Source organism: Motacilla alba, chromosome 27 (genome assembly GCF_015832195.1).
Source record: "Motacilla alba alba isolate MOTALB_02 chromosome 27, Motacilla_alba_V1.0_pri, whole genome shotgun sequence".
In the NCBI taxonomy this organism is placed as follows: Eukaryota; Metazoa; Chordata; class Aves; order Passeriformes; family Motacillidae; genus Motacilla; species Motacilla alba.
The window spans coordinates 2,909,725-2,923,356 of NC_052042.1; the positions used below are offsets into that span (position 1 = coordinate 2,909,725).

The 13,632-nt window shown below is 61.7% G+C and overlaps 1 protein-coding gene across 2 annotated transcripts; it reads left to right on the top strand.

Annotated features, from left to right (window-relative positions):
* The first annotated feature begins 384 nt into the window (after positions 1–384).
* STAT3 (signal transducer and activator of transcription 3) lies at positions 385–12,420 on the top strand. 2 transcript variants are annotated; one of them, XM_038163072.1, is made up of 24 exons: positions 385–536; positions 4,057–4,203; positions 4,700–4,844; positions 4,984–5,082; positions 5,348–5,443; positions 5,527–5,608; positions 5,977–6,071; positions 6,280–6,431; positions 6,871–7,029; positions 7,114–7,206; positions 7,834–7,893; positions 8,174–8,203; positions 8,321–8,414; positions 8,497–8,544; positions 8,767–8,850; positions 8,930–9,028; positions 9,181–9,316; positions 9,546–9,598; positions 9,686–9,780; positions 10,050–10,189; positions 10,540–10,755; positions 10,980–11,022; positions 11,360–11,472; positions 11,551–12,420. In XM_038163072.1, exons 2-24 carry the CDS (start codon positions 4,076–4,078, stop codon positions 11,604–11,606), a joined length of 2,316 nt encoding a protein of 771 aa, XP_038019000.1. In that variant the 5' UTR covers positions 385–536; positions 4,057–4,075; the 3' UTR covers positions 11,607–12,420. The 2 variants fall into 2 exon arrangements, with proteins under 2 accessions (XP_038019000.1, XP_038019001.1); XM_038163073.1 differs by having other exon boundaries at positions 10,540–10,752.
* Positions 12,421–13,632: the final 1,212 nt, after the last annotated feature.

Sequence of the window (13,632 nt, forward strand, 5' to 3'; positions counted from 1 at the left end):
CTCAGGGATCCATCCCCACAGCCCCACAGGGACCGATCCCCACAGCCCCTCGGGGACCGATCCTCCTTTCCCCACGCGGGGGCGCTGCTCCTATCACGGCGCACGGGTCCGCCCGGCGCGGCGCGGCCCCTTTAAGAGGCTGCGGCGGCGGTGGCGGCGACCGCGTGACGTCACGGCGCTGCCCGGAACTCAGCTGGGTTTCCCGCACGGCTGTTCCCGGCAGCCGCCCCCCCCGGCCCCCTGCACCGCCTCTGCCCAGCGAGGCCCCGCGGCGGGAGGCGGTGCCATCCGGGAATAGCCGGGGGGGGCAGCCCCCTCTCCGCGCGCCGTGACGCACCACGCAACGACCGCGCTGATTGGCTGTCGGAGGCGTGCCGGGGGGGGGCCGCGGGAGCATCGAGCCGCCATTGGCAGTGGGGGTGGTGACGTCACGAGGGCGGGGCGGGGCCGGGCCGCAGGAGGTCCGGTCCCTCGGCGCAGCCGGACGCGATCGCCGCCGTCACCGGGAGCCGCCGCCCCGCCCGCCGGGACCGCCGGTGAGCGCGGGAGGCGCGCGGGCGCTGCTCGCCGCGGGAGCCGGTGTCCCCCGGGCCGCTTCGGGGCCGGGGCGGGAGCGGGGCCGGCGGCGCGGGGTAACGCGGGGGGGCCTGTCCCGGCTCCCCGTCACTGCAGGCCGAGCCGCGCTGCGGAGCGGGGTCGGTCCGTGCGGCCCGGGTCGATCTTCCGGGCTGGCACCGCGCACGGACGGAGCCCGAACCGGCTTCTCGGAGAGCCAAAAGCGGCGGGACCGGCGGGCCGGGGGAGGTGCGGCCCGCCCGGGTCCAGCCGGGGCTGGGCCGAGGCTGACGCGGCCTCGGGGTTCCCGTGCGGAACGGGGCTGGGAGCACTGTGGTGCGGAAGGGGGGCCCGGGCACACCGGGGCTGAAGGAGCCGGCTGGGATCTGCGGGGCTGCGAGCTCAGGGCTGTCACGGGCCGGCTGCAGCAGCAGCTCGGGCCTCCGCACCGGAGCGGGGCTCGCCCCGGTGACAGTCCCCGTGGGCGCTGGCTGTGACAGCAGCCGGCTTCTGCAGCTCGGGAGAACGAGCCCCCCGAGCTCTGCGGGGGCTGGCGGTGCTGCCCGCCGCTCCTGCAGCCCGGCACCGCGCTGCCCGTGCGGGGGTGGCTCCTGTCGCACGGCCATGGGACACCCCCGCGTCCCTGTCCGAGGGACACAGCCGCGGGGCTGAGAGCGGGGGCTGGCCTGGGTCCGCCCCCTCTGCACCTGCAGGACTGACCCTGCCCGGGTGCACATCGGGGAGCAGAGCCCGCTTCACCCTGACGGTGATCGCCGTCACTCCCCAGTCTGCTCCAGCTGCTGGGGCAGCGGTGTGCAGCACAGCAGGGGTGTGGGCTGCGTGTCCCCGCCCTGGGGTGGATGGTGACAGTGTCACTCGCAGCTGCTGCAGTGGGAGTTCGGCTGGGATGGTCCTTGGAGAGCCGTGATGAGGAACAGCAGGCCTGTGGGGTGATCAGAGCTCATGCTGTGGTTGTGAGGTTGCCCAGAGCCATCTCCCTCCTCCTGTTGCAAATCTCTGCATCGCTGTTTTCCACCTTCAAGGCTGGCTTTGAAATCGCTCCACGAAGCAGAGCCAAATTCTTCCAGCAGCCTTTCCCAGCTGGCTCTCATGCTCAGAGCGAGTGGCTGCCGTGCCGAGCAGTTTTCCATTGGGCTCTTGATGGTTGTGTGGAAGAGGGGGCAGCGAGGTGCCTGGCCTGGTGCAGGGACTCTGCGAAGTGGTGTTGATGGCATCTGCCGTGACCCTGGGATGGCAGCCTGGTGATGTGGGCTGTGCAGTGCTCTCAGTGACTGAGCTTCATCCTACTCATGTCCCTGCTGGGGACATGGAGTCCTGGGGTCCTTCTAATGCCCTTTCCAGTGACTCCCCCATACATTCATTGCTTGCTGCAGGGGCGCAATGCAGGCTGTTCCCAGGTGTGTCCCAGAGATGAGAAGGCAGCAGAAAGCAGTTACAGGGTTGCTTGCAGGGCAGCCCCATTTTAAATGGGGTGGTTGGAGTGTGCAGAGCTGTCCCAGAGGCTGCGGGTGACACCGTGCAGCTGGGCCTGACTCTTGTGCTCTGCCCTTGCAGGAAGATAAAGAAAGATGAACTTTAGCTCTTGATCTACTTTTAGCAGCTCTGCTCTGAGCTCTGGACAGCATGTTTACCCGTGAGCTTGCATCATGCTGTGTTGGTCCTGGCCATGTTGGCTGCTCGCTGGCTCCATTCCAGAGATGGAGGAGAGGCAAACCACAGAGATGGGCAAGCCCAGCAGGATCAGAAGGGTTCAACCCTCAGATTTTTAACCATGGCTCCCCGTTGGTGGGGCTGACCAGGCAGAGGCTCCTGCGTGGGGTTCCAGGGCTGCCAGGATCAGAGCTGCCCTGACAGTGGTGGCTGCTGCTGCAAGGAATGTCTTAGGGGCCTTTTCCTCCAGGAATGTCAGAGTGCCTTGGCTGGATGCCAGGAGGAGATGGAGTTTGGTGCTGCAGGCTGGCTTGTCCCGCAGCTGTTTGTGGCAGTGGGAAGTGGCTGAGTCCCGTCCAAGCGCTGCCGCTGCTGCGTGGCAGCCTGGGAGCTTTGCTCTTGGCCCTTTGGTGCTCTCACTGGGGCTCCAGCGCCGCTCTGAAGTGCCGAGATTGTGGCTTTCGGGTGGCACATCTGCTTGGACCGTGGCTCCGGATGTGGCATCTGGTTCTGTTTCTGCAGCCTGGTGGGCAGGTCTGCCCGTGAGCCGCTCGGCACCGGGGGCTGCCCGGGTAACCGCGGTGCCGTGCTGCTGCAGCGCTGTCCTCCCCGGGCAGGGGCTGGGGCAGCTGCCGCTGCCGTTTCCGGAGGGGCTGGTGCAGCCCCCCCGCTCCCGGGCATGGCGCAATAGGAAGCGGCTGCTGAGCTCACCGGCCAGGCGGGGCAATCCCTGCGGGGCCGGTGGGATTCACTCTGGCCTGGCCTGTGCTTTTGGTGGGTTTCCCCCCCAGCGGCAGCGCCGCTCACGCAGCAGGAGTGGCCTCCAGGACCGAGTGGAAGGGCTGGAGCCGTGCAGCTGCTGGGGCAGAGGGAGCATTCCCTGAGCTGCTGCAGCTGAGAACTGGCCCCAAGGGACTGAACTCCCTGTGGAATGGGGGCTCTGCTGCGCTGGGCCACGGCTCACAGCCCAGCCCTTGGACTGCAGCATCACAGGGGCTCTGTCACATCAGCCAGAGCTGTAGGAATCTGTCATCTGGAGGACCTTGCATGGCCGCTGGCTCTCTCCTTTCTTGTTCGCTTGTTGCTCCATTCAAAGCAGGTTTGGTTCCTGTGGACTTCTCTGAGGATTGCACCAGCGGGTTGCAGTTCAAGGTTAATGTCCTGCGGAGGCTGCTCCTGCCTTTGGGGCTGTTCAGTGCTGTGAAGTACTAAAAACCTCTCTTAACTCCCATGTCAGTGCCAACGTCTGTCCCCTCCTGGTGTCTCAGCCCACAGAGGATGTTTCCACTTTTATTTTTTCACACTCAGACAAATGGGGAAAGAGTCCCTTGAGGGAGGAGGCCACGTAGTGATGCTGCATCACTCAGCGCAAGGAGCTTTGGGAAAAGCAAGCCACTTTCTGCAGGGAAGTGACTGCTGGTGTCACGCAGAGCTGTGCCTTCATTTGCCAGCGCAGCTGGAGTCCCCTCCAGTGTGTCAGCTTGATTTCCATTGATACGAGTCGTGAACTTGAAAATTGCTCCTTCCCTGTTTCTGTAGCTTCCTGGCAGTCTCCGCCTTCCGCGCTTACTGTAAGCTCCACAGCCACTTCCCTGCCTCCCAGCAGGGCCGACCAGGGCTGCCTTCGAGACCAAATTAAAGCCTCGTTCCTGCCTGTTGCCAGTGGCCAGCCTGCCCGTGCCAGCTGTCCTGGAGCACCGTGCCCTGGGCTCGTGCCCTGGCTGTCTCTGGTTCTGTCCAGAGAGAAGAACCCTGTTCAGGGCGTCGCAGCAGTCACGGCTGGGTGCTGGCGGGAGGGAGCTGTGAGCCAGCTGTGTTTCCATCCCTCAGGTCTCCGGAGCTGGCCAGCATGGCGCAGTGGAACCAGCTGCAGCAGCTCGACACGCGCTACCTGGAGCAGCTCCACCAGCTCTACAGCGACAGCTTCCCCATGGAGCTCCGGCAGTTCCTGGCCCCGTGGATTGAGAGCCAGGACTGGTAAGGCCTTTTGAAATGCCACTGAGGGGACTTGGCTCATAACACCCACCTGCAGGGGCTCAAGTGGGCTGGAGGAGCTCTGTCACTTGCCCCTGGTGATGGGACTGGCCTCTGTCTCTCTGGGGCTCATGTGGCATCGAGGGAAGCAGGACTGTGCACCCTGGGCCAGGAGCAGCAGGGGGACGTTCCCATCCAGGGCTGGCCAGCACTGACCTCTGTTGTAAGGAGGGCTGACACAGAGCACTGATTGCTGGATCCTGTCCACGAGCACGTGGGAGGTGCTCACAGACATCAGGTGCTGGTGTGCACCGTCTGCCCGGTCTGCTTGACCAGATGGTGATTAGTCACAAGCTGGACTCGATCTTAGAGTTCGTTTCCTTCCTAAATGATTCAGTGCCTCTGTAAGTTGCACAGGGGGTGGTGGGTGTGGGCAGGGCCCCCCTGCTTTGCCCCTCGCCCCATGCCAGGCACTCAGGGCTCTCCCTCTCCTGTACAGGGCATACGCTGCCAGCAAGGAGTCTCACGCCACGCTGGTGTTCCACAACCTGCTGGGGGAGATCGACCAGCAGTACAGCCGCTTTCTGCAGGAGTCCAACGTCCTCTACCAGCACAACCTGCGCCGCATCAAGCAGTTCCTGCAGGTGAGCTGGGAGCTGCCAGCACGGTGGGGGAGTGGTGAGGGTCTGAGCGACGCCTCGGCACGGCTCACCATCCTCAAGGATGTGGAGACCCGAGGGTTGCCTTGTGCCTGCTGACCCTGGGGTGTTTGGCCCTTTACAGAGCAGATACTTGGAGAAGCCAATGGAAATAGCCCGCATCGTGGCTCGCTGCCTCTGGGAAGAGTCCCGGCTCCTCCAGACAGCTGCCACCGCAGCCCAGGTCAGTGGCCAGGGATCCCAGGGCTCCCATCCCGATTCCTGATGGCCAGGACGCAGCCTGGGTGTTCTGGCTGGGTGGGGTGAGCTGGGTGTCCCCATCTCTCCTCTCCTTGACCGTGTGCTGCCCTGGAGCTGATGCTGAAGTGAGCAGCCAGCTGCGAGTGTGTGTTAAGGATGGGCTGAGGATCCTGCAGAACCTCCTCAGGCTGGAAGGGAGCATCCCCAGGTACAACCCTGTCCTTATGCCCTTCTTGTCCCCTCTGCAGCAAGGGGGACAGGCAACACATCCAACAGCAGCTGTGGTGACAGAGAAGCAGCAGATGCTGGAGCAGCACCTGCAGGATGTCAGGAAGAGGGTGCAGGTATGTGTCTGCCTGGGTATCTTCAGCTCTCCCCACCACCGTTCTTGAGTGCTGTGAGAGAAATCACATTTCTTGCCTTCCAGGATCTGGAGCAGAAGATGAAAGTGGTGGAGAATCTCCAGGATGACTTTGATTTTAACTACAAGACTTTGAAAAGCCAAGGAGGTAATGGCAGCTCATTAGCATCTGCAAACCGCAGTGTGTTCCTGCAAGGAAACTTGCTGGAGAGGTGTTCCAACCTCCACTCCCAGAGGGAATGTGCTCAGGCTCAGGGCATTTGCATGGCAATTGGATAAACCTGGCCTTCTGTTTCTGCCAAGGATGCTGCCCTTGAGGGAGCTGATCTGAGCTTTGCTGTAAGCATGGCAGTGGGGTGGGGAGGGATTGGCCTCTGTGGGTGCTTGGAGGCTGTGCCAGATTTCTGCTTGGCTGTCGGGTGCCTGCACTTTGCTGTGCAAACGTTGTGTTGTTGTGGCACTTGAGAAGGTGTGAAGAGCCCCTGTGTGTGGCTGAAGCTTCTCACCTCTGCACAGACATGCAGGACCTGAACGGCAACAACCAGTCAGTGACCCGGCAGAAGATGCAGCAGCTGGAGCAAATGCTGACAGCCCTGGACCAGATGCGCAGGGTAAGTGGGGCAACTGGCCCTCCAGATTCCCCTGGGTGCAGATCCCCCTTCTTCAGGGTTGGAATTTGGTAGTTCCTGCATGGCCAGACCCAGGAGCAGTGCAGCAAGCACAGCCCTGGGTGACTTCTTCCTTGCCTGTGAATGTGAAACTTGTGGGTCCGTGGGGGAAGTCACAGCACGCTGAAGGTTCTGCTTTCTCTCTTGGCAGGGCATAGTGAGCGAGCTGGCTGGGCTGCTCTCAGCCATGGAATATGTGCAGAAGATGCTGGCAGATGAGGAACTGGCAGACTGGAAGAGGAGACAGCAGATTGCCTGCATTGGTGGCCCACCCAATATCTGCCTGGACAGGCTGGAGAACTGGTGAGAGCTGCCTGGGACTGTGTCAGTGCCCAGAGCAGTGGCACTCGTACACCTGCTGTGGAAATGAGCTCTTGGCCTCTGGAAGCATCCTTGCAAAGTGGTTTCTGATGCTTGCACATGTGGATGTAGCCTGCAGCTTAGACTGAGCCACGATGGTGGGCACGGTGTTGGAAAGGTGTCCCACTGTCCCCAGCTCCATGCCTGGGGGATTCTGAGGCTGCTGGAAAGTTTCTGGCCCTGGAGTCACCTGGGCATGTGCAGGTTTTATTTGTAATGCATGGCCTAGAAAAATGCTCTGGGCTTGGAGCCACAGACACACTCAGTTCTTGCCTGGTTTGGCATGGAGAGTGTGTTCTTGCATGGGAAGAGGAGGGCTCTGCAGGCTGGACAGTGTGGACTTGGCAGCCAGAGCTAATGCTGGTTCTCCCTGCTCCCCTAGGATAACCTCGCTCGCTGAATCGCAGCTACAGACCCGGCAGCAGATCAAGAAGTTGGAAGAACTGCAGCAAAAAGTGTCCTATAAGGGTGACCCAATCGTCCAGCACCGGCCCATGCTGGAGGAGCGGATTGTGGAGCTGTTCAGGAACCTGATGAAAAGGTGCTGAAGGCAGGCAGGAGCTGCCTGGCCGGGGGTGGAGGGTGGGCAGTGAGGTCTGACCGTGCTCTCGTGCTGTTCCTGCAGTGCTTTTGTCGTGGAGAGGCAGCCCTGCATGCCCATGCACCCCGACCGGCCCCTCGTCATCAAGACAGGTGTGCAGTTCACCACCAAAGTCAGGTGGGTACCTCCCCCAGATGCTGCTGCAGATGGAGCCTCTGGCTTATCTGGGGAGCACTGGTGCTGGAAAGGGATGGATACCAGCAGGATAAATCCCAGAGGGATGATCCCAGTGGGCTGGAGTGCTGCCCACATGACTCAGTGTAGGGCTGGCTGGGGATCTGCCGTGTTCCTGGAGGCAGCCGGCTTCTGGTAAATCCTGTTGTGGGGGTGGGAAGCATCAGCACATCCCTGGCCTGCTGCTGCTCAGCCTGGGCCGTGTTCCCTGCCAGCCTCCACGCAGGGAGGCTGCTCTGACACCGGGCTCTGCCTGGAGCTTCCTTGCCCTTTCCCAGCTGTGCCTCCATGGCAGCCTCTGGCCCAGAGTAGTGTGGAGTGTGTTTGTTCAGAGCCTGGTGAGGGCTGTCAGCTGCCCAAACGAGCTCCTTGGGATGCTCAGAGGAGTACCAGCACCTCCCTGGGTCTGGGGACAGGTGCCAGGGCTAATGTGTCCCAGGCCTGTGTGAAGGTGTGCCCAGGGCCACCAGAGGAGCTGGTCCATGCTGCTGGCTGTGCCAGGTGCCCTGTGGAACAGGAGCAGTTTCTGTGCACAGCATCTTCATGCTCTGTATCTCCTGATTCTTGCAGGTTGTTGGTCAAGTTTCCAGAGCTGAACTATCAGCTGAAAATCAAAGTCTGCATTGACAAGTGAGTCCTGTGCTTCCCTTCCAGTGGCCCTGGGTGGGCTTACTGGGATGAGACTGATTCCTGCTGCCCCTGGACTGGGCTCGATCTCCACAACGAGGGCCCAGTTAAAGGGGAGAGTGCAGGGTGGTGCTGAGTCCTGAGGGTTCACCCCCACGTGGGGGGAAGGCCTGTGGGGCTCGTGGGACTTGTGCTGGGATGCAGCTGGCACTGCACACCAGCTTGTCTGCATCAGGGTGGGAGGGCCACTGCCATGACCTGGTGTCTCTTTCCCCTTTTCTAGGGACTCTGGGGATGTTGCTGCACTTCGGGGGTAAGAGCACTGTTTGCTTTGTCCTTATTTCTTGTTTCTGCTTTTATTCCTGGCAAATACCCTACCACACATTCACTCCAGGACTGCCCCGTCAGCCTCACTCTTTCCTCTTGCCAGGTCGCGGAAGTTTAACATCCTGGGGACCAACACCAAGGTCATGAACATGGAGGAGTCAAACAATGGCAGCCTCTCAGCAGAGTTCAAACACCTGGTGGGTACCATGAGCTCCTGGGCTGCTCCTGCAGAGCCACGTGTCATTGTGGTGCTGCTGCAGCCTGTCCCTCTCTCTGCAGACCCTGCGGGAGCAGCGCTGTGGGAACGGAGGCCGAGCCAACTGTGATGTGAGTGTCAGGGGCCCTGGGAGGGGGCCTGGCCACTGACAGGGGCAGCTGAGCAGGGAGGGGATGCAGGAGCCCTGCCCTGAGGCAGGGGGTTCACCAGCACCAACTGGCACGTTGGCAGCTGGCCAGGCCAGCCCCGGCAGCCGTGCTGGGTCTGGAGGTCGTGTGTTGGGCTGAGGGTTGGGTGTCCTGTGGTGCTCATGGTGTCCCCTTCTGCCCCAGGCCTCGCTGATAGTCACTGAGGAGCTGCACCTCATCACTTTTGAGACAGAGGTGTATCACCAGGGGCTGAAGATCGACCTGGAGGTGAGGCACGGGTGGCACCACGGGTCTGGGTGGAGCCCTGGGAGTCATCCCAACCCATGGTCGCATCCTCTCTTTGCAGACCCACTCGCTGCCTGTGGTGGTGATCTCCAACATCTGCCAGATGCCCAATGCCTGGGCATCCATCCTGTGGTACAATATGCTGACCAACAACCCCAAGGTAGGGCTGGTGTGGGAAGGCAGCAGGGCGGGTGTCAGGACGGGGGTGTCACCGTGAGAGAGGGAAACTGAGGCCAGGGAGCAAGGCTGAGGCAGTACCTGGCCCTGCTGCTGTCCCATGTCCCACTGAGGGCTGTGCGTTCCCTCGTGCAGAACGTGAACTTCTTCACCAAGCCACCCATCGGGACCTGGGACCAGGTGGCAGAGGTGCTGAGCTGGCAGTTCTCCTCCACCACGAAGCGCGGTCTCAGCATCGAGCAGCTGACCACGCTGGCAGAGAAACTGCTGGGTAAGAGTGGGGTGACGTGGCAGGGTGTCCTGCCCATCCCTGTTGTCCCCTGGCGTCATTCCCCACCTGTGCATGTCATCCAAGAGTGAGGTCCTGTGTTCGGCCTGAGAGCTTTTGGCCTGAGTAATTTTCAGGTGCTTGGTTTGCTCCCAAATGGCACAAACCCTGGAAATGGCGTCTTTGGAAGGACAACTCTATTTAAGTGGTTGTGTTCTTTTTTCTCTTCCAGGACCAGGTGTGAATTACTCTGGTTGTCAGATCACCTGGGCCAAGTTCTGCAAGGTAGAATCTCCTCTCTTCCCTGAGCACCTTCCCTTGGCTGTTCCCTTCTTCCAAGCTGTGCTAGCAGCCTCTCTGCCTTTTCCTCAGGAGAACATGGCTGGCAAAGGCTTCTCTTTCTGGGTCTGGCTGGACAACATCATCGACTTGGTGAAGAAGTACATCCTGGCACTGTGGAACGAAGGGTGAGTGCCAGCCCAGAGCCTGAGGTTAGGCTGGGCCTTGGAAGGGGTCCCACAGGTTCCACCCTGATGGCATGGGGTGCCTTGTACATGTGCAGTGTGCTGTCCTGGGACACTTTTTGCTGGTTCAGAGTGAAAACTCACCTGGGAATCCATAAAATTCAGGAGCAGGCCGAGTTCTGCTGTTGTGCAGAGCTGGCAGGACTTACATCCTGGAGGAGCTGCTCCTGTGCCCTGAGCCACATTTGCTGTTTCTGCTTCCTCCTGCCCAGGTACATCATGGGGTTCATCAGCAAGGAGCGGGAGCGAGCCATCCTGAGCACCAAGCCCCCAGGGACCTTCCTGCTGCGCTTCAGTGAGAGCAGCAAGGAGGGTGGCATCACCTTCACGTGGGTGGAGAAGGACATCAGTGGTACGAGCTCTACCCTGGCTGCCTGGCTTGGCTTTCCAGGTTCCAGAGGGGGCTTGGATGCCCTGATAAGCACTTGTCCTTTGTCCTTGTCCCAACAAGCTGTCTGTGTGGGTTAACTTCTGAGCCTGGCCACCCTTAGCTGATCTTTGCCTTCTGGGTGTCTGTGCCCACGTGCTGCCCATGGGCACAGTTTTCCGTGGCACTGAACACAGTCGGGTCCTAGTCCTGCCCCGTGGTCTGCTGTGTCCCTGATAGGGCTAAACACAGCCCCATCTTGTCCCTACTGCTCTGGGGGTTTCTGAAGGCAGCCCTGCCTTTGTTCTGTGCCAAAATTCTCCTTCCTTGCTCAGGGAAGACACAGATCCAGTCGGTGGAGCCTTACACCAAGCAGCAGCTGAACAACATGTCCTTCGCGGAGATCATCATGGGCTACAAGATCATGGATGCCACCAACATCCTGGTGTCCCCTCTGGTGTACCTGTACCCAGACATCCCCAAGGAGGAGGCGTTTGGGAAGTACTGCCGCTCCGAGAGCCAGGAGCACTCGGAAGCCACGGACTCAGGTAGTCGTTGACTTTCTGTGGCTCCTTTGTCACAGGGAAGCTCTGGGGACAGCACTGGCTGTCATCAGCCGGGATCCTGTGCCATCCCTGGAGGGCACAGCCACGGTGTGGGACCAGTCGTGAGGTCCCATGGGTATGGGCAGAGGGTGGCACTGCCTGTGTCCTGGGGGGCAGAGAGAAGGATTCATCCTTGGGTGGCTGATGACGAAGCTTCCCCCTCCTTGCAGGTGCTGCTCCGTACCTGAAGACCAAGTTCATCTGTGTCACCCCGTGAGTGTTCCTGGGGGTTGTCTGTCAGTGCCTGGGGGGTGTTTGTGTGCTCAGCCTTGCTTGAGGGAGAGGTTTCCTTCCTTTCTTTCCACCTCTGTCTGAGCTTTGCTTGGTTAGTGTGGGGTTCCCAGCCTGGGGTGACGGTGGGGGCTGAGCCAGGCTCCGGCTGCTGCCCAAACCACAGCCCTGCTCTTCCCCTCCGGGGCCCCTTTCCTCTGGAGAGCTCTGGGGGCCGCCGGGCCGTGCCCGGGGGCCCCTCTGTGGGTAGAGGGGGTGTTAGAGAGCTCCGGCCAGGCCCTGACTGCAGAGGTTTCTGTGCTTCTTCTCCCTCGGACAGCACCTCCTTCAGCAACACCATCGACCTGCCCATGTCCCCGCGCACCCTGGACTCGCTCATGCAGTTCGGCAACAGCAGCGAGGGCGCGGAGAGCAACGCGGGCGGGCAGTTTGGTGAGTCGGGGGGGGCTCCGGGGGGCCCCGGCTGCCACCCCGCGCGCGCCCCGTAACCCTGGCTGTGTCTGCCCGCAGAGTCGCTGACCTTCGACATGGAGCTGACCCCGGAGTGTGCGTCCTCACCCATGTGAGGGGCTGCGCCGGCGCGCGGGGCCCTCCCTGGGCTCGCCATTCCCGCCTCCAGAGCGCTCCCCCGGATTTGTCCTGTTCGGCTGCAGCTGCTCCGGGCCCGCCCTCGGGAACTGCCGGGGGCCGGCGTCCCTGAGTGGGTTAGGTCCTCACCTGGCCCAGCAGCACAGCCCCTCTCTGGGGTGGTGCAGCTCATCTCTGGGGGAGGGGGATGAACCTTTTTCTATTTCCTTCCATAACAGTTTTCTATTATTTTTGCTCATTCAAGTGCCTATTTGCCTCCGATTGCAGCCACAGTTCCTACAAACGCTTCCACAGCCCCGGTCCCGCTGCTGGAAGCTGCTGCCCTGACTGCCTGCACCCAAACCCACGAGTCTGGAATTGCAGAGGGGATTGGCCATGTGGCAGGGTCTGCCCTGCTGCTCCCAGCACCTCCTAGAGCTTGCAGGGTGCTGGGGTGAGTCCCCTCTCTGCACCCACCTGGCCCTGGTTTTGGCCAGGATGACCAGTACAGGGCTTGGAGCTGCAGGTGGATGTATCCAGCTGCTCCCACCCTTGACTCTGCAGGCACTGCCCCTGCTGGACTCGGCCTGGGTTTGCTGGGAGCCCAGAGGTTCAGGAGCTGCTTGTGCTTGTCCCCAGCTTCCTGCTTTGGGCACAGTGATCCGGCCAATGCCAGCAGCCTGGGCTCCTTTTGGGATGGCTGGTGTCCCTGGGGTAGGGCAGTGCTGCTACCCGGTAATGGCAGCTGTGTGTGAACAGCATTTGCAGCTGTGGCCCATTTTGGGAGCTGGGTGAAGCCATAGGAGCTGCCTTGGCTGAGTTAGACCAGTTGGACCCTGGGGTATTGGGGGAACCAGCATGGCTGACAGTGGGGCACCTGGCCTGTCCCTTCCTCTCTGGGTTGTGAGGGCCAGGCATGGGGTCTGAGGCTTCTCGGGGGCTTCGTGTGGCATTTCTGTTGGAGGTTGGCCCTCACATTTAAGGTGGGAAGGGTCAAGAGTTGAAGGGAGCAGGTGGATGTGAGGAGAGGAACCTGCTGTGGGGCAGTGCGGGCCAGTGACAGGGGTGTTGTGCAGGGCAGATGTCCTGACTCTTGGGGGTTGGTGGTTGTGGTCCTGCATTTAACACAGCTGGGGGAGCCCTCTTGCCCTTTCCACGCGGTGGGCAAACAGACACGGATGAGCAGCGGAGGGGTGGGGAGGCAGTGCGTGAGCTGCTCCCTCCGAGTTGCATCACAGCTGGTAGGCAGGGAACCGGAGGGCAGGGGGGACGATCCCCATGGCTGTGGGGTCTGGGCAAGCCCCTCCAAGCTGTGTGGGAGCAGGATGGGGGGTCTGTGGCCGGCCCTGGGGATGCTCAGGGGCGATGAGGGCCCTTTGCCCCTCTGCTCGCTCACTGCCTCCAGCCGCAGTTCCTTGCAGCATTCAATACTGTAAAAAAATTTTATTTTTTGTATATTTTATTGCTGTATCTACAGGCTTTAACTTTCTCCAAAATAAAGGCCCTGAAGCGACGTGCTGTGGGGTGTGAGCTTGGCTCTGCCTGCGGCACCCACCTGACCCTGCTCCGGGAACCGGGGCCTCCGTCAGCGCGATCCGGCTGCGGTTTGCTCGGTGCGAGCCGGCTCCGGCACCTGCCCGGCACGCGTGGGCAGCTGCCCCTTCCCGGGGCCTGCGGGGCCCTTCCAGGGCATGCAGGGGGCAACGGCCCTGTCCCAGCCCGTGGCTGCTCTCTCTGCCCCAGAGACGCGCCTGGGTCTCCTCCGCTCGTGTAAAGGAAACGCCGGTGCCAGCGTGGGAGGCCACGGCTGCGCTGGGGCCCTGCTCTGGCTGCTCTCAGCCCGGGCTGCACTGGGGCCCCTGGCAGAGCTTCTGCCCTGGGGGGCTGGGGGCTGGGGGCAGCGGGTGCCAGGCTCTGCAGGGCACGGCTGGATGGGTGTGTGAGGCTGGGAGCACGGGCTGGGGACAGTGACACGCTTGGCACGCACAGCCCTGGTGGATCCCACCCCAGCACTCTGCAATGCTG

Bases quoted from the DNA above. Each gene is read 5' to 3' on its own strand.
- STAT3 (XM_038163072.1), top strand. From the start codon at position 4,076: ATGGCGCAGTGGAACCAGCTGCAGCAGCTCGACACGCGCTACCTGGAG. The intron at 7,894-8,173 runs GTGAGTCCTGTG...CCCCTTTTCTAG, and splicing joins ATCAAAGTCTGCATTGACAA to GGACTCTGGGGATGTTGCTG. The intron at 9,317-9,545 runs GTAAGAGTGGGG...TTTCTCTTCCAG, and splicing joins GCTGGCAGAGAAACTGCTGG to GACCAGGTGTGAATTACTCT.